The sequence below is a fragment of the Hydra vulgaris genome, chromosome 03, assembly GCF_038396675.1.
Source record: "Hydra vulgaris chromosome 03, alternate assembly HydraT2T_AEP".
NCBI classification, from domain to species: domain Eukaryota; kingdom Metazoa; phylum Cnidaria; class Hydrozoa; order Anthoathecata; family Hydridae; genus Hydra; species Hydra vulgaris.
The window spans coordinates 39376165-39397598 of NC_088922.1; the positions used below are offsets into that span (position 1 = coordinate 39376165).

Below are 21434 nucleotides of genomic sequence, written 5' to 3' on the forward strand. Positions count from 1 at the left end.
ACTTTATATGATTTTTAGACATCTTTTTTGCTTTGCAGCTACTTCCAACTTTTCTTTTTGGTCCTATATACTCCTTTCTTTTTAGTATATTATACATATTAGATTTTGGTATGTTTTCTATTCGGAAATGATTGACAATAAAGCTTTTATTCTCATCTGGATGCATATCCAAAATTACATACACTCGTTTTTTAGGCGAATTTTTGTCAAGCCTTTTTTTTTAATTTTTAAATATAACTAAATAATAGTTTTAAATATAACTAAATAATTGTTATTAATACATATAAAGATTTAAATTTGTAACTAATTAGGTGTGATTGCAAGTTTATTAAATTATTCCTTCATATTTTTATAGTTAATAAAACTTTGTCCAGGTTTTTAGTTATCACATGTTATCATTTCAATTGGATATTTTTTTAATATTTTACATTTTATTAATTTTTTTGCTGAAATGCTTTACTTATGTTATTAATTGCATATTTTGTTTTTCCAAATACTACAAGATACTACCATTTTTTCTAAATCACTAAAAGATATCATTTTTTCCAAATCACAATATACCATTTTTTCCAAATCACTAGAAGATACTATTTTTTCCAAATCACTACATACTATTTTTTTTTCTTGTTTTTGTAAAAAATTTCATAATTGTTTTATTTTAAAAGTTTTTAGTTTAAACATTTTTATTGTGCTCTTACAAGTTTTGAAATCCATTTTTTAGTTAGTCAAGCTTCTTACAGATCCTTACCACTACTTTCATATACACAGGGTTGTTGAGTTATCAGCTTATATTTTTTCATTGGTTTATGCTACAAAATTTGAACCCTTCCACAGTGAAGTAAACAGTTTTCAGTAAGTGCTGTTAACATAGATATAAAGTTTCTCTCTATACATGTTTGGGTTTTAACTTTTTGGTATTGTGTTTCCTGTATGAAAAATAGATGAACTTTGGTTTGTAACTACAAAATTGTTAGGTCATTTGTCACTTTTTATTACATCCATCACTTTTTGTTACATGGTTTTAAAGAAAACTTCAAAAAAGAAAAAAAATGTGTATTTTTTTTTCAAAGAAGAATTAAAAAAAAACTTTTTTTTTCAAAGTATATCAACCTAGGTCGAAGTTATTATTTTTTATAATGTTGTGAATAAAAAAGAGTTAAGAGTTTTGAAATTTTTATAAAATTTTCATTTCGAGTAGTTAATATACATTTAATAAAGATTTATTTGATTGGTTAATATACTTTTAATTAAGGTTTATTTGATTGGTTAATATACTTTTATAGAATAAAAATTTAACTGATGGAGAATATTATGTAATGAAGGGTGATGCAGGGTGACCTTTTTCTAAAGATTATGAAACCATTTATTTATTAGTTACTTATTTATTAGTTACTTATTTTATAAAATAGTTTGATAAATTTTTTATAGTTTATCAGTCAACTTTAATGTTTATATTGAAACCCATTATTTATTTTCTTTGCAACTGCAAGTGCAGATTAAAATAAAAGGAAAACTTTCTTGTTTTTCAGAAGTAATAATTTTATCAAATTTTATATTTTCATTGTTATAAAAATAAAATAAACCTGATTAGTTGTTAAAAAATTATCATAAGTACAACATCTTAATTGCTGACTTTTAAGTTTATTTCTTAACAACAATAAATGATTTTTAATTTTAGCAGAAAAGTCTTTTTGAACTTTATTAAAGTGGTATCCATGACTAAAGTAATAAAACTATAAACTGCTAAAAATATGATTTTATCTTGTTAGATGTTCATATTTGCAACGTCAACTTGGAGGAGCTATTGTAACACTATCATGGTTAGGTTTTGTGCTGCTTGTGAGAAGATTTCCTAAACTTGGAATTTATGTTGTTATGTTTCTTCATATCTTAAAGAGATTCACTAAATTTTTTCCTATCTGGTTTTTATTTATTGTTGCATTTGGTTTGGGTTTACATTTAGTTATGTTTATTGAAGTAAGTTGCTTCCATTTTATTATGTTTTTATGGGTCGATTGATTATTTATAGTTAAACATATTAATTTTTGTTATCAAAATAAAATTTTATATTTTATTCTAATCCTTTATAAATATTATCAAAAAACATTTCCATAATTAAATAGTTTTTTAAAATTTTAGCTAAGTTCATTTTCAACACCTGCTCGCTCTTTTGTTATGTTGTTAACTGCCATGTGGGGAGAGTTTGATTTTGACACTATATTTAACCCTGATCCACCATTCTATACACTGGCTATTGCTTGGCCAATGTATACTATATTTCTTGTTATTGATTGCCTTGTGCTTATGAGTTTGTTGGTAACTTTTTCATCTTTTTAATAATCATTTACGTTACCACAGCAACATTGACGTTGACATATCACAAACAAACATTATACTTATGAGTTTGCTGGTAACTTTTTTTTATCCTTTTAGCAAATGTTGATGTTGACATTTCACAACAACAATGACATTGACAGACCACAAACAAAAATTTACATTTTATTACAAATATATGATTAAAAAATAATAGAAAATGATAATAAGTAAAAATGTTCTTAACAAAATTTCTAGATTGCTTTAGTCATTGCTGATATTAAAAGTCTACGCAAACAAGCTGTCTTGAAAAGATTAACCATGCTAGTAAGCATTTTTTTTTTTTTACCCTTTTTTATGTTGACATTACTTCAGTATGTACATTTTCAAGACAACACTGAGAATTTTTAAAATAACTTTAGTCAATCAAGTTGATTGATAAAAATTAAAACAACAGAATAACTTAACTGTAAATAATTAATAGAAAAAAATGGCCGAAGTTTTTGTAAAAAAAAATCTTTGTCCAGAATAGTATTTCTAGATAATGTAAATAATATACAAACCAATTTTGTGAGTGTATGTGTACATGTGCTCATGTGTAATTTAAATTACCCATTGTAATGAGTGATGTTCAATAGAAAGTTTTTTACGATGGCTTGAAGTTACGATGGTGTTTTTTACAAGTTTTTTTGTCCTTCAGAAGTCGGGGCTCACCAGCCATAAAGAATAAATTTCTTTGTTTATACGATACAATGATTGCAAAAAGTGACCAACGGAGCCGTCCAGTTATGTAGACCTGGGAGATGTGAATATAGAAGTAGATTGTAGATTATGTTATTGGGTAAGAATCATGAATGAATGTAAAGACTATTTGTAGGAGGAATAAAACTAGGGGGCTACAAGGAGAGGGTGAACAATAACTCATGCTCTAGTCATCCTAAGCAATTGATAAAACAATGGTCTATGAATGAACAAGTATGTATAAATCCCTAGGTGTATTGATGGCTGTCATGACTAAAAATGTCATACAATATAAAATGATAAAACAGAATAAGTAAATAAAAAGATGGTAATAAATAATGGTATGGGCAATATAAAAAGAAAAAACAAAATATGTGTGATCTACAAGATTTGAACTCTGAATCTCCAGATTATCACGCAACGCACTAACCACTATGCTATAGTGTCGATATGTAAATGCGAAAAAAATTTATTAAATCTGTATAATTAAAGTATTAAACAATAAAAAATAGGAAACTGATAACTATCTGTGTATCAGCAGAATATTTAAATACCATGAATAAAATAAATATATAATAAAAAGCTACTAAAGCGTAAAAATATATGGGTACAAGAGGTAAAAAAAGAGGTAAAAAAAATGTTGGTGCCATGATAACCAATCAGAATTAAGTAGTGGATAATGATGATCCCCTCCTCAGGAATGCACTGCGATCACCAACAACGTTTCGGAGAGCCCGAGACCTGCACTAACGCCACTCGTCAGGGGCTTGTCCTTGCAACAGATCTCACCGCCTGCACTTTACGTCACGCTACTCAATATTGCAATATAACAGGGCTACATTACAAAAGCCAAAAATCCCAATCCCTATCCCAGTTTTTAATATAGCTCCAACATTCTAAGAGATCTTGTGAGGGTGATGAGGAATGCGCGTGGTGTGGCTGTATATATGTGTATAAATACACGCACTCATTACATAAAAATATACAAATATCCCTACATATATACATACATAAATACCTATATATATATACATGCACACATACATACATACATACATACATACATACATACATACATACATACATACATACATACATACATACATACATGCATACATACATACACGTAAACATATATATACAAAGTAGTGACAATAAAGCATATAGAATAGTGTCAATGACAACAAAATAAATAATAAGCAGCAGATAGAACATAGTACTTCAAAGTGACTTACCATTTTTATGATTATGATATGCCTAATATATGTCTAATATGAACGATATGAACTAGGAAAAAAAAGTAGTATGTGGTAAAGGTACACCAACGTAATGTAAAATTTAGTAAGATAAATAGTTCAGGGAACATAAATCTCACCTTATAGATATAGATAACTGAAAATAGTAAAGTAATAGCAAATTGATACATAGACAACTCAAGATAGTCAGCTAATACACAATATAATTAGTGGATACACCAGAAATGAAAAATATTTTGATACGTAGAATAAATTTTAATTAATCAGTGCCTTGCGGGCTGAAAAAATTGAGTTAAAAAACAAAGATTGTTTACAAAACAACCATAAATACGCTACAGAAGACTGTATAGTGCAAAACTAAAACAAACTGACTTATCTACCTCAGATGAAATTCCTTAGGATCAAAAAATCTAGCCACATGGTAGTCGAATACAAAAAGTAAGCAAAAGTCACGGTGTAAGCTATAAGAGTGACTAAAACGTAATAAAAAATGGAAATAAGTTTTAGTGTCGGTTTAGTTATGTTCCAGAATATTATCTGTATGGATAATGGCTCACCCCTGTAACTCTCTCCTTTGGGTAACTTAAAAGCAAATAATCAAAAAAAGAACAAACATTTAATGAAATGATTTTAGAGACTGTTGATGTCTACAGATGTAATGGTGTAGTGCATTTGTATGTACCGTTTGGTCGTCCTGTATGGTCTTGTTATGTTTTCGTCCACTTTCAAATCGGGTGAATAAAAAGCTAAACACACTCACTCCTTGCGCTTATGGGCTAGCACATCAGAGCCAGACGTAAGACCTACAGAATGGATTTCAATTGATCGAATGCACACATTAGTCACCGTAGGCCACAAGCCATCACTCTTAGCCAAAAGAGCTACTGCCCCATGCTGGTGTGGAGTGATGTGCTATGGAGTGAGATTTTAGATCCAAGCATATAGTCAGCAAGCGCTGATCTGATGTGCATTGTGGAGTTTCCGAATGAACGTGTGCATAAGTGTCTGCGTAGCCTTCAGAAGAGAGGTTCAAAAGTAGTATTTTAATTTTGTTTTTTACAAAATCTTTATAAATCTTGAATTTCTTATATTTACTAATAAAAAATAATTTTTTCAGAAAAGGTTAATATACTTAGTCATAAATAAATATTTTTGTTTTTATTATTCTGTTAAGTTGTTTGAATGCAATTTGCTTTTGCTAAACCTGATTATAGTTTGATAAAAAAGATTTATTAAAGTTTCAACATTCAGGAACTTTAGTTTGAAATTTAGTGTGAAAATAATAAAACTCCTCCTTAAAAAGTATTTTAAAAATGCTTTGAAATAAGTTATTAATAAAATGTAAGTTTATAAAATAAAAACAAGTCTACTACTTTCCTAAAATGAAATTGAGAACTTTTAATTGTTATTTTTAATTAGATTTAATTTTTCAAAATTCAATTTTTATGCTAATGCATTAAGAAATGATTTTCTCAAAAATATATATATATATAAATATGACATTTTTAGTAAATATGACATTTTGAAAAAAATTACTGTTTATAAAGATTAACCAAAAGTCTATTAAATATCAAATTTAATGCTTTCTATTGAAACTACTTTTTCAAGTACTTTGTATACTTTTTAAGTACTTTGGTGCCTGTCAGATAATTAAACTGTTTCTATGCTTTTTTTTTAAATGAGAAATTGCTTCCCCCGCAATTTCTCATTTAAAAAAAAGTGTTGAAATATGATTTGTAGCTTCACTGCATCATTTATTCTGTAATCCTCTACAAATGTTAAATTATAATTATTAAATAACCTAATGTCTTGTTCAAATTTTTGTTTAAACCAAAACAGGAGTTTATCCAAAAGCCTGAAACCTTTAACTACTGGTTTTCAATAGGCTGGAAAAAAATCATAGTAGGGTCAAATCAGTAGGCTCCTTTCACCCCATGATTTTGATTTTGCTAATTTTTATAGATGTTATAGAGTTTCTGAAAACTCTAAAAATCTGAAAGTTAAAACTTCCATCTCTTTATGGTTTTTCAGGTTTAAACTTTTTTTGTTTATGCTGACTCAGCATTTTTTCAACAACCTTTGTTTTCATTAAATAAAAATATTTAATAAACAAATTAATGAGATGTCGTTTTTTTAATTTGGAAAACAGGTGTGTTCCAAATTAAAAAAAAAGGTTTATATGATAATTAAATCTGCCATGTTTCACATGTTTCAAAACAAATTTTTTTTTAAACTTGAAATGTTTCAACTTATTTTTGTCTATTTGAAAAAAAAAGGTAATGCTTTTTTTTCAAATTTTTTGAAATTTTAGTTTGTTTTTTTCAAGTTTTTACCCTCCTGCTTAGTAAAACCATTTTTATTAGATTAAAATGATTATATATATTATATTATAATATTTATAATGATTATAAATAATAATGTTTGCTGTAAAATGAATATACATTATACAGAGATGCTGTAACAGCTGCTAATTTTTAATGTGTCAAAATTAGTTTTAAATCAATTTAAGGACCGTGAATTAACAACATAGTTAACTAAAGAATTCTTTGAAATTATTTTTAGTTATTTCTTAATGAACACCTCAATTTTTCATATTAGGCTCTTTTCTTATGTTCATAAATGTTTCAAGCTGGCATTGTAAATTGGAGATAAGGACTCACTAGTGTAAAACATAATGATTTCACTATGTCAGAATAAAAATAGGCAAAGGTTCTTTATAAGCCCCAAGCTATTGCTGCATGTTGATTAACATTCTTTGTTTACTTATATTTTTTGAAATAAAATACCTTAGTTTTGATTTGATTTTAGAGTTTTTTTCACTTTCAAGTTATCCTATAGATCTTGATATCATCATATTAGCCATTAGTCATTAAAGACTTTTTAATTTAATGTTAATTAATATTAGAAGTTTAATTTTTAATTTTTGTTTAATTTTTTGTTTAAGCTATACATGAATATTATGTCCATTTTAATGCATAATATGTTTGTTTCATTTTGCTGAATAATGGTTGTATTTGCAAGTCACTATTGTGGTTATATTTACAAGTCACAATTGTGATTGTATTTGCAAGTCAAGAAAGTTTTTATAACTGTTGTATATAAAAGAATTTGGGATATTGATTTACAATCAAATTTTTGAGTTATAGTCAAGTTTTCTATAAAAAATTAGGGAAGCTCTTAAAACACAACATTTTTTTAAAATATTTACTCTGAATAATAAAATAGCAAATTTAAAAAAGATTTGAATAAAAAAATTGATATTTTAGATTTTACTGCATGAAAAATATTTCAATTAAAAAAAACACTTTTTTTACAAATAAACATTTGATGTTTTTTATAAAATGATTGTAATTTTATAAATGATTATATGATTTTTTTATATAATTTTTTAAATATGATTCGACATAATATGCTTTAGGAATTTTTTTTTTATAGTTTTAGGGAACTGTTAAATGGCTTGAGTAAACTCTAAAAATATTTTTTATTAAAAAAAAAAATTAAATACAGTATTGTTTTATTATATAAAAATTATTATAGAGTCAGTAGCTGATATTTTTCAAAAATGTTGTTTTAAAGGTCACTTTAAGTTTGATTTCAGTATTGTTACTCCATTATTTTATTAAATCTTTGAATAGTTTAAATCTTGTATGATTATAAGTTTTGAGTTGCAGTCAATATTGTTTTTTCAATTAATTATTATTTAGTTAGTTGTTTGGTTGTTTTTAACAGTAGTTCTGTGACTGGTCTATAAATGTACACTATCAAAATATTTTTTACTCCAACAGTTACTAAGCAACAGATCTGTTTAATGTAATTAATTACATGTACCCTGCAATTCAGCTCCAACCTTATCAAGGTATCTCTAAAATATATTTAGGGACACTTAAATATATTTTAAGTGTCCTTAAATATATTCCCCTTAAATAAATTCCCCCCTTTGTTTTCCTGTTTTCATTAAAGAATTGTCATTAATATAAATTTCACCTAATATAATTTCTGGTCTGCCAAAATTGCCAAAGTGTACTTTATGAACTAAAAAAATATGTATTCTTTAACTTTTTTATTTTGAAAGGTAGATTTAACATTGGATATAGAAAAAGCACTACCCATATCGTTGCAAAAAAAGTTAGTGAAAATTGAAGAATCGGTGTATCCAAATAAGCATAAATCATGGAATCTTTGGTCTTTTTGGTCATTTGAACATCCTTCTTCTAACATAAAAAAAAAGGTTTAATTTGCTAAAAATACTATTTATGCTTTAATTGATATTGAAAAGAGTGCACTATATATATACATATAGGGCCGCATTTGTGATGTTGAATTGATTGCACCCTTAGGTATATGAATAATAGTCGACCAAAAATTCATAATAAAATTTAAAAAATTACATACCGACACTAAAAGCTACAATTTTTTAAAAATAATAAAAAAACTAAGTACCTCTTTTTGGATGGGTCCCTAGGCAGTGCCCTAGGTTTGCCTTATGCCAAATGCGCATCACAAATATATATAACTTATTACTGAAAAATTTTTTAGTTTGTGTTAACTCAGCATTTTTTTCAACTTTTTTGTTATTGAATAGCAATATTTAATGAATGAAATGAGGTATAAACTCGAAATTTGGTACATGACTTTCATACATGTCTTTCACATGGTGGATTCAAATAACAATTTTAATTTTTTCCAGAGCACTATGACTAAATGTAAATTAAATGATAAAGGCATATATTTTTGGGCTATTTTGACAGTCAAAATGGTGCAGTCACGTCATTAACTTTTGTGTGGCTTTTTTACAACTTATAATAAAAAGAATAAATTTTTTAATGATTAATTTATTTATTAAAGGTAACTTTTTTGTTTAGAAAAAACTTTATTCTAGGTAAAAAAATGGTTTTTGTTATGGGTTTTTTTTTTTCTACATACTTATATTGCTTCATTAAAATTCAGACAATGATAAATGTTTAGTACTTTTAATAAAATGGTTATTATTTTTTTATTCACCAGTAAAGTTGGATCAATAAATTTATTATTTTTGCCTAGTAAAATGAATAAAACAGTCAATAAATTAATATATTATATTAAATAATAATATGATCATTGAATTTATTAAAATGATTAGTAGATTTATTAAAATGACCAGTAAACAACTCTCGTGTTATAAGTAAGAAATGAAATTTAGATCGGATTTTTATTATTAGGATACTTTTGTTAAGATTCTTGGTAGAACATTTGAGAAGTGTACATACTGACTTCAATAGATAGAATAATCAATGAATGTACATACATTAACTGAGAATTTTGGTTAGAGCAGGCAATCTATCTATTCAAAGAAAAAAGTTTTTAATGTTTTTAAATTTTGTCCGACTTGAATTTAATTTTAAAAAAAAAAAGGTTGTTATAAGTTTGTCCTTTAATTTATATTTGAAAAGTGGTATTTTACAAACACAGCAAAAAGCACACGTTCTGTGGATGTTAATGTTGGTTTAATTGTCAGAGGCATGTTAAACAAAATTTCTAATGAAGCAGTTCTTTTTTTAATAAACCTAATTATTGAAATTTTTCTGTAACATATCAGATGAATATTTGTTATTAACAGAATTGCCTTTTACAGCTCTTGTTGTAAATTAAATTCAACAATATTAATATCTAATTCAGTTAAGCTTGAAAAATTCATGTTTAGTTCTTCTCCATTAAACATTTGTTGGTCGATTTTTTCGAATATTTCATAAGCCAAAGCAATGGCAGCATTTCTCAATGAGTAATAAAAGTTTTTGTTTGATCCTGGAACGTTACTTTTCTTGTTATAAATTAGTAATATCATTAAGTTAGTATCTTCTCTCATTAACTTTTTTTTAAACTGAAACAATTGTATTTTGCTTAAATTGCATTTCATATTGTCCAGCTTATCAATTATGAAAAGGTATGAAACAATTCAAAAAACAAAAAATCTACTATCAATGAGGAGAATGTGTTTGTATTAACATAATTTATTAACAGTTAATGTTTTATTAACATAATGCACAATTTTAAAAAAGGTCTTCAACATCACACACATTGAATTTCAAAGTAATTTTTTACATAGTTTTAATTTGAAATTTTTTCCAAGTTTTTGAGAAACGCATTCTTGTAAAATGGATAGTTTCACCGCACAAGTTTTGAACATTTTTATGGACGCACGCACATTCTTAACTATTTCCTATATAATATAATGTATACTAGAATAAAGTACTTTATTGTAGTATACCTTAATATAAGAATCATTATTTTCACTATTTAGTGCGTCCTCTTCAGTTAAAGGTTCTTCAATCAGATCAACATTGACAAAATAACTATCTTCATTTGTGTCATTAACATAATCAATAATTTTATAGTTCTGATTAATATCTTTTTTCTAAAAATAATCGATTATGGCTAAATGTAAACCAAGGTTATGACAGAGCTGGCTTATTTCACATAAATTTCTTCCGTATTTTATCATTACTGCTGCGCCATTTTACATTGAAGCAATAATATCTCTTTTGATATTCAAATTAAACTCTGCCAATTTTCTTTGCATTAATAAATTGATCATTTCAGCATTACATTACTTTAATTTCACTTAATCCAATTTCATTACTAGCAGATGTATTTTAATCTGACATAATAACAATCATTACATTTAAATATCCTATGATACCACAGTCCGTCCACACATAAACTGTAGTTAAAAACTTTATATTATGACTACCAAATTTTTCAAATTTATTACAAAACTCTGTACTTTTGTTTTTGAAAATGTAATTTTCATCATAATGTTATTGATGTAATTCGTTGCAATTGTTGGGCTTCGAGGCATTTTATATCCCTTCAAATAAACATAACCTATAACAGCTTTTAATTTACATATAGCTGTAATAATTTAATAACATATAGCTGTAATCACCATGTTGTTTACTCTAACTACTCTTTTAAAAATCTTTTTTTCAATTTTAGCGCAACCTAACATGTTTTTTGTTTCAGTCTCAACTTTTTGCTTCTTTTTTTTAACACAAGTAATTCCTTCAACACTTGTTATTTTTGCCTATTGATTAAAAACAATACTATGAAGTATGTTATATATCAAATGATTTCCAATTGGTCAATAAACCTTTGCATAATATTTTTTTACTGCATTAGTTACAAACAGTTTCACAAAGATTGTTTTGCCTCCTTTTGGAATACTTATAAAAACCAGATATTGACATTTTTAACATGCCTAAAACATTTTTACACAAAAGCTACTTTAAGAAATATTATTATGATAAATCACTTGATTGATATATATTTACATATATTTACATATCTAGCTAGACCTACCAATCTCAATATACTTTCAGAATAAAATCCCAAAATTCAAAAGATTACATATTATAAAATTATACAAAACAAATTTATTACATAGTGTTTTTCAACAGTTTTTTAACATCATAAAAGGTGAGTCATTTTTCATAACATAATAGTTTTTAAATTTACTGGAACGACATATTATGTGTATTTTTCCATTCCACATGTGTTCCTTTTTTTATAAGATTTTTGGAAGGTTTTGTTTTTTCAGATAAATTAGCTAAGAATTTACCTACATAGTTTACCATACCATAAATTCTTTGCACAACTTTTTTATCTTCAAGTTTTAGCATTTTGTTGATGATTTTAACTTTTAATTGATCAGGTTGTAAAACTATTTAAAAATGGATTTTTTTAATAGTTTTTTTTCTAAATAAATAAATTCTTTTGTTTTAAATCTACATTTTTAAATATCTATTCTACTTTTCAACTTGATGTAAACATTTAAAAAAATATTTGCTATAATTTACATCTTTTGTGTCTCAGATCAATATCAGTTTCCACAAAATTATTGAAACTATGAAACCGTTACTAATCTTTTTATGAACACACCATTTGGAAGATAAAGGTTTACACCATTTGGAAAATATAAAATTACACAATTTAGTAGAATTTTACATCATTTGGAAGGTCCAAGTTTACATCTTTTGGAAGGTATAAGTTTACACCTTTTAGAAGTTAAAATTTTACACTATTTGAAAGATCTTCTACCCATACTATATTAACAATGAATTGAACGATGTTATTTGCCTATAATGTTGTTGCTATGGAAAGCATTTTGCCATAGCAACAGGGTTTATATATGACTATTTGCAAAAATAAAGAACATACGGACTTTATTTTACTAAGATGAAAAATTAAGAAATATGAGGAAAGGTAAAATTAAATTATGTGAAATAGAAAATAATATTACCTTTGCAACATAGATCCTTCACTATACTCAAAACTGTATCAGTTTAATTATTAGATATAAAAAAAAGCTTGCTAGAACCTTTTATAATGTCTTCAAAAATGTTATAATGTTCAAAAATAGTTATCCTCAAATCTGCATAGCTTTGTTAAGTTAAAAAAACTTTAAACATATTAAAAGCATATCATTTACATATATATATAAGATTTGAATTGTTTCAAAAAGCGTGTTGGAAAGAAATGATATATTGCTTTTGTTGATTGATAGTAGATTTGTTGTTGTTGTTGTTTACATATTTTTGATTGCTCATTGTGAGTATTGTGAATAAGAGCAAGTGAAAAATTGTATAGAGAGTGTGTAGTGGTATTAGATTATAAGTTATATGTATATATATATAGTTGTATAGTGGCATTAAATTATAAGTTATGGCTGCAATTTTAGGTAGGAAGATAGCGAAAAGAAAAGCATTAAGAAGTATCTTTCAAAAAAAATGTTGTAGAAATTAGTCAGGCTTTAGAAGACCCTGACACCTCACAGTCTAGGTTTATAGCTTTGAAAAATAGTTTGAGTGACTCTTATACCAATTTAAATAACATTGACAAAGAAATAATTAATATACTTAATCCAAATGAAGTTGAGGAGGGTGTTTTAGCAAGTGTTGAAATAACTGATCCATTTCACAATATACTTTCTAAGGTAAATCTTACGTTAGAATCTGTAAAATTAGGTTTTGAAAATAATTTTGAACAGAGTTCAAAAAAGTAAAATTAATTGATTTTAACCTTATTGTCAGAAAGTTATAGAGAAGCATTTTCTTTATTGACTGAACGATATGGTAACCCTTAAATTTTAATCTCTGCACACATAAATTCATTATTTAAACTAGTGAAAGTAAAAAATAGTGATAATGTTAGTTTCAAAAATAGTGATGTTAGTTTCAACTTTTTATGATTTCAAATTTTGAACACTTGCCTCTATATCATTAGCTGATCACGATGATGGGTCTCTTGATTTTCATGTTGATATTTTAGTAGGTATAGATTTTTATCATAATTTTATTTCTGGAAGAATTATTAGAAGTCCAATGGGTGGTCTAGTAGCTAGTAAATCAGTTTTAGGGTGGGTAATAAGTGGTCCTATTTCACTGAAAAATAATACAAAAAATGCCACAAAAACATTTTTTACTAGTCATTCTATGCACTGTGAGGTTGAGAGTGAAATAGATGAGCTTAGGCAAGATCTAAATAAATTTTGGATTGTTGAGACCATAATATCTCCTGAGAGTTGTGTGATGCATCAGTTTAAAAGAGATCTCACACATAATGAAGAACGGTATATAACAAAGTTACTTCTCAAAACTGATCATGATCTTCTTCCTGATAACTATAATAGTTGTAAAAAACATCTGGCCAATTGGAAAATAAGGTTAAATGCCAAACAATTGGTAAATATAATTAAATTTTTATAACTAAATATAATTAAATTTTTATAGGTTATGAAAAGAGTAATATAATAGTAAGAGTGAGCGAGTCGATGTATTTAAAGAACCAGGATGTGTACATTATTTGCCTCATAGGTCTGTCATTTGAAGAGATAAGGATACTACAAAAATTAAAGCTGTTTTCGATGCATCATTTTCGACACCAGAACCGTCTTTAAATAATTTCTTGTATTCAGGTCCAAATTTATTATCAAAAATATTTGACATTTTACTAAAATTTAGGTTCTATACTATAGGAATAATTGCTGATATAAAACGAGCATTCTTGAACATTGAAATCTCTTCTGAACACAGAGACTACTTAAGATTCTTGTGGTATGAGAGAATATCTGATAAGAAGGCTAAATTAATTGTATATAGATTTCTTAGAGTTGTTTTTGGTTTTACTAGGAGTCCTTTTTTTTTAAATGCCACTTTAAAACACCATCTTAATACGTATATAAAAAATGATAAAAAATTTATTGAAAGGTTAATAGATGATCTCTATGTTGATGACATAGAAACAATTTCAGAAGGAAATATATTTTATAAAAAATCCAATAGTATATTTTTAGATGCAGGGTTTGAATTAAGAAAATGGATTACAAATGGTCAGGAATTAAAAAATTATTTTAATAAAAAGGAAACAATTAAAAATGAAAACTCAAAATATAAAAGTTGATGAATTTAAATTTTTTGAAAGTAAAATTATGAAAAATGAAAACAATAACAATAATTTTATAAAAATTTTAGGAATTGAGAGGAATATATTGAAAGATGAATTTGTTTTCGAATTTAAAGACTTTGTTAAAAATGCAAGAATGCAAAAAAACTACTAAAAATGTTCTAAAGATGGCAGCATCTTTCTTTGATCTCTAGGCTTTTTAACACCAATAACTTCAAGAGTAAAAACAATTTTTTAATTAATTTGTAGAGATAAAAGTGGATGGGATGAAATAGTAACAGAAGTAATATAATTAGCTTGGACAGATTTTTTAAAAGATCTTGAGTTATTAAGTTTTTTTTCCAAGATTTGTGTTTCTGAGAGTTAATAAGAGTAATAAGCGTGTTCAATTAAATGGATTCTGCAACAGTTCCAAGTTAATTTATTGTGCAGTTATATATCTAGTTGTAGAAACAAGTTGAGGAGTGAGTAGGACGTTTTTAGTTTCAAAGTTATGTGTTTTGCCCTTAAAAGTATTAAGTATACCTAGACTAGAGCTAATAAATTGTGTGTTATTGAGCAGACTTGTAGAGGAAGTGTTAAGAGTTTTGAGTGGATGAGTGCAATTTGAGGATGTAAGTTGCTGGTGTGACTCAGAGGTGGCACTGTATTGGATTAAGGGTAAGGAGAAAACATGGAAACCATGGGTTGAGAATAGAGTGAATGTCATTAGAAAAATGGTTGATAGAGAAAAATGGAATCATATTTATGGGGAGTTAAACCCAGCTGATTTTCCTACTCGTATAAGTTATTTTGTTGATTTAGGACATTGGTTGAAAGGACCAGAATTTTTGTTAAATATGAATACAAAGAAAAATGAATTTAATGAGTGTAAGATAGGAGAAAATATAGTTGTTTGTAATGTTATTTTGGACTCATCACCAAGTTTGAGTAGTGTTATAGGTGCATGTAGATTTAGTTCATTTGAAAAGTTAGTACTGGATATGTATTTCGATTTATTACCAATTTGTTAAAAATAATTAAAAAGCTACCATTAAACAAACAAGTAACCTTGACGACAGATAAGTACAGATTTGCACTCAATGAATAGATTAAAGACGAGCAAAGAATTTTACGAAACGATAAAAGATTTGATAAACGGAAAAAATTAAAGTTATTTGATGGTGAAGACAAACTACTACGATTTCATGGAAAATTTAAAAATGCTAATTTAAACTTTACAGAAAAGCATCCTTTAATATTACGTGGCAAAGAAAGTTGGTTTACGATGTTACTTATTCGTAACTGTCATGAACAAGTTTTGCATCATGGAATCAAATCGACGTTGAATAAAGTACGATTCCAATTCTGGATAATGAAAGTAAGATCGACGATAAAAAGCATTATTAGACAATTTGTAACATGCAAGAAATTCCAAAGAAGAACATTGATACCGCCTAGCAGCCCGGATTTACCCGATTTTCTTTTAAGCGTTTTGCAGCACGAAGAAGTTTTCCTGATCTGATTAACTCCGATAATTTTAAAACCTTTATATCTAAAGAAGTTAAAAAATTTATGATGAAAAATGATGTGCAACAGAAATTTATTCTACAAGCTTCGCCCTGGTGGGGCGGTTTCTAAGAACGTTTAGTGAGATCTGTTAAAATTACCATGAAAAAAACAATTGCAAAGGCTTTTTTATCTTACAAAGAACTAGAAACGATACTATGTGAAATCGAACCCGTGATAAACAGTCGTCCACTATTTTACATAAGCGAGGATGATACTGAAGTAGCATTAACCATTAAATGTTTGGCCGAAATATTCATAATAAAATGAATGGAATTCATAAACTACCTGATTATTTCAAAAAGAACTATATTTATAAAAACAACAATATTTAACTTTTGGAAAAAATTTGCAACTTCTTATCTTAATGAACTTAAAAATACCATAAGTTAAAAATAAAACTTCATACACCGAACAGCTAATATTAAATGATCTTATACGAGATGATACCAAGATCCCTAGAAGTCAATGGCGTATTGGAAAAGTTTTGGAACTGATGGAAAAGTACGAGGTGCGCGTTTACAAGTTTTATCCAAAGAAGGAATTAGAACAACCTGTTTCCGACCTATTCAAAAATAAATACCTTTTGAAACTACCGACAAATCAAACGAAATGAGTTAAAAGAAAAATAGTAGATCAACTAAAGATGAACCAGGTGTGGTTGCTTCTGATGAAACGTGAAGGTCAATTTGTAAGCGGCCGATTAGACAAGCAGCAAGTGCAGGCGAAAATTTACGCGCTTAAACGAGTTATATTATTAGTTGACCAAGTCAACATAGAGGTGCATGTTAAAAGTGTTACATTATATACGGCTTTTTGTTACTTTTTATTACCGGTCTTATCTGGATTTTCTTAATTATACAATTTTGGATTGTAAAGTTTTGTTACGGTTATATTTTATTGTTAACACGATGTTACAAGAAAGAAAGCAACAAAGCTAAAACCCTTCTCAATTATTGTCTTTAAAATAATTAAATTAAAAGAATTATTTACAAGGTAATTAAAAAAAGTTTGGATCAATGTGCATCGGTGTATTAAGAATTTATTAGAAAAATGGTAATGCGATTGAGAGTAAAGTGAAGCGGGACTAAGCGTTAAGAACCGCATTTATTTATTACTTGTTGTTGATTATTATTTAGTAGTGTTTCTTGATAAGCAATGATATGAAAAAATATTAAATCTTTAAAACTATGAATATTTTTATACTTTTAGAATAAAATAAAAGACATTAAAAAAGAACAGTGCGATCTCAAAGAAAATATTCGAAAGTTACGCAGAAGAATGAAAGCTATAGAGGCGCAAAATAATCGAGTTGAGGATTTATTGAATGGAATAATTAATCGCTTTAATTCTTGTAAACTTTATTAAAATATTAAACAGTTTTTCTGAGTTTTAATATAAATGAACAATTTATTTTGAGTACCTTTGTAGTTAAGCCGGTAGTTCCCAAACCTATTTAACATACTGCTTTCTTTTCAGAAAAATAATTACTCAGTGTCTATTTCTTTAAGAAAACAAACAAAAAAATATCTTTGTTTATCTAAAATATGGTGGAGAAATAGGTTGCAAATAAGACATTTATTAAAGTTACAAAAAAAACCAACAATGAAATATAGAGGTAAAAAGTACAAATAGCATTAATTCTAATGAAAAGGATGAATTTCATGCGTAGCTATCAAAGGATCAATTCTTCAGTAAATGCTGTTAAAAACTTTTCTATTAAAGCCCATAATCCAGGCTAAGTTATAGCAATCTGTTTTTCCAGCTACAATTGTTGGTTATTAAAATTTCAGTTCATCATTTGTTGTTACTTTCATTCGTTTCTCTTGTAGTTTTGGTTTTCTATGTTTGCACTTGAAAAAGGATCCAAAATAGTAATGATAATAAAATGGTTTTCAACTAAACTCTTGAAAGCAGTGTATTGCCTCGAATATGCAGCAATTTCTCCTATATTTAAAAAAAGAAAACAGATTTAAAGCAATAATTATAGACCTAACAGTCTAACTTCTACCTCAATAAAAAGTTTTTGAAAAACTTGTACAAAAACACATCACACACATAATTAATAGCAGCTTAATAAGTCCAAACCAACATGGACTCCGCTCAGGTTATTCATTTTTAACTAACTTACTAACTGTAATCGATTCTTGGACACGTTCACTAGATAATAATATTCAGGGCTTTGGAGCTGAGGTTTAAAAATTGGCTCCGGCTCCATTGGAATTTTTGGCTCCAGCTCTGGAGCGGCTCCAAAAAAAAAATCAAATTCTTTTTATATTTATGAAAGTAACTTAAATACCATTAATATTTTATTATTCAAAATCTTGATTCATCCATAAAAAAAAATATCAGGTTTGAGTGAAGAACACAGATCACTCGATACAAACTTAAAAGCAGAAGCCTTTCTACACTTGCATCTACACTTGTGAGAAAGGTACTCAAGTGACTACTCTGCACGCTTCTTGTATTCTTTTTGGGTATTGTTCAATTCCCTCAATTTCGAACTCATCCTCTTCTCCATTTGAATTAGATTCACTTAAAACCGAAAGAAGTACTGTAGATGGCACAGCGTTATATATTTTTTTCTTGACTTTCTATTATATTCTTGGCATCTCTTTAATAAACTTTTTCTGCTATTGTTTTTTTAAGCCTTGTTTTGCTCGTATTATCTGGTTTTCTTCCAACAGTATTCATCAACATAAACTTCAGTTAGAAATATATTATTATCAAAAGGTTTTTCTTCTTGTTTCTGCATAGATTTTGAGATGTCTTCTGCAGATAGTCCTTGATTCTTCTCTGGGTCAGATTTAAATTTTAACCATTTCTTTTGGAACTCTCATGGAGTAATGACAATTCCTTGAAGTTTAACTGTCACATCGTGTGGCTTTTTTAAAAGATCGCAAAGATTAGTTGACTTATCGCATATTTCAGGGCATAGAAAGAATATCTAATCTACTGCAGCAAGTTGCTCACACAGTGGATGCAAAAGTAATAATCTTTCAACTATTCGGAATGTAGAACCCCTGCGTGTCTCATTATCCAAAATTGAAACAACCTCGTATTGAAAAATCCGGGCAAATCAGTAAACTGGTTGTCTCATACTGGTTTTATTTTTGCATAGCTGTGTTCTGTAACAATATTTGAATATTGCACAATGAAAAATTTGAATATTGCCTTGAATGAATAATCAATTAACTCATTTTCTTCTACTGGTTTGGTTAAAGATAGTGATTTGATTGTTTAGCTATTTTCTGATTGATTAGGCAAAAATGGAAGGTTGTTTACAATTGACATGTTACATACATTTTGAACTGGGACAGTATCCGAAATATGACTATACAAAATATTTGGAATGAATGCCTCATTAAACGGATAAATTCCACAAGCTCAAAATCCTGAGCGTATACTTGCATCACTCATAGCATATTTCCACGCTTTTGAAAATAAATCACAAAAGTTAGAATGCGTCGCTACTACACCTGGATGGTCGTTCATCATTGTTTGGCAGAACTCAGAATAGGCAGTTTTCAGTGGCTTAAAAATTGTTCTGTCACAAGGCTGCAACCAGTTGCTGGTGTGAGCTGGAAGCTCGACAATTTCAATTTGGTTTACAATAACCAGCTCAATCATTTCAAAAAAATTCTGCGAGTCATGCCCATCTAGAATTAAAATCTGTGGTCTTACTGAACCAATAGCCATTTTTTGGTTTATTGGTATTAAAACCATAAAAGGTACGTACAGTTTTTCCATTACCTGTTATATGAGGTGGTATAACTTGACCAGCTGCATACAATATGCAACATACAACAGTAATTGTTTCTTTGTTGTCACTTGTTCTACTCTGAAAGTATTTTGAGCCTTTCCTGGCAACAACACAATATTTTTAAGAACCGCATCTGGATTGATAACACTTATGCAACACATTCACTGATTAGTATTAATAAACAATATTGGAATATATATAGAAAACACTCTTTTCTTGCTTTTTTACTAGCTAAGTTTAAATAATAATACTTATAGATTGGAAAATGGGCTATAGGCTCTTTGAGTATATTTGGTTGAGCAAGCCAAAAGTGTTTCCACCAGTGAAACAAGAAAAACTACGAACTCCTTCAAACTATTAAGATTTAAAATGTCTTCAGTAAAGTTGTCTACTATTTCACACGCTTTAATTTTTACCAGTGCTTGATCTTTTAATCAGACGAATGAGAATCTTAAAAAACAGTTTTCATAGTCCTTATTTTAATTGTAAATAATAAACAATTTTGTATTGCAGTATAAGGTCACTGCGTTCTTCGAGTGTAGTGAAGCCGAGTATATTTAGTTTTTAATCGTAACTAAAATATTTAATTAACAATATTGCACGTTGTTGGAAATGTTTAAGTAGAGAAATTTACAAATATTAAAACTATAGATGTGATTTAATGTACAGCTGGTTTTTTCCATAGCTAGAGAGCTTTGATACCAAAATGACTTCTTGAGATATCCAAGCATTTGATTACCAACTCAAGCTGCTGCTTCTTGTACTTTGAGGTTGTTAGATATTAGTATTCCAAGTTCAAGCCCAATGCATGTTGGAATTAGATAGTGTCTGTTACCGTCGATTTTAACTATGGTATCATTAAGTAGTTTTTGAGACAATCAATTAGTATTTCTTTTCACTTTTCACTTGCAATTGTGGTGGCCAACACTGGCAGTGTCCGCTTGCAGTTTTTGACATTTTTCGACAAAATTCATTGACATTGATAACTCAAATAATTTGCCATCATCGGCGTATAATTTGGCATGGTTATAAATGCAGTCTGGCAAGTCATCGATGAAGAACACAAATACCAGTTATACGTAACAAATACCATCAACTTTTTTATTTTTTATTTTTATTTTTTTGTTATTTTTTTTTTGTTATAAATAATTTATCTCTCTACTTTGGTTGTAAAGAACCAAAGCAAACAAAGTAAAGATATTAACTATTTATACAATAACTTATTGGCAATATAAGTAAAAATAATTTATTATGCACATCACCAAGTAAATTTATTTTATACCTCATAAAAAACAAACAATTTTTTTAACTTTTTTGTAAATAAAATCATACTATGAATTTTTTTTCTTTCGTTTTTTGGCACCCCTATTATCTTG

The 21434-nt window shown here is 27.6% G+C and overlaps 1 protein-coding gene across 1 annotated transcript in view; it reads left to right on the forward strand.

The window, feature by feature from the left end:
* LOC136078138 (transient receptor potential cation channel subfamily A member 1-like) overlaps positions 1-17708 on the forward strand; it is a 124497-nt gene extending 106789 nt beyond the window's left edge. Inside the window, exons 16-21 of the mRNA XM_065793172.1 lie at positions 722-852; positions 1770-1977; positions 2140-2316; positions 2572-2640; positions 8383-8538; positions 17508-17708. Of these exons, the coding sequence (XP_065649244.1) occupies positions 722-852; positions 1770-1977; positions 2140-2316; positions 2572-2640; positions 8383-8538; positions 17508-17663 (897 nt within the window). The 3' untranslated portion in view covers positions 17664-17708. The remainder of the gene's footprint in view (positions 1-721; positions 853-1769; positions 1978-2139; positions 2317-2571; positions 2641-8382; positions 8539-17507) is intronic.
* The last annotated feature ends 3726 nt before the right edge of the window (positions 17709-21434 follow it).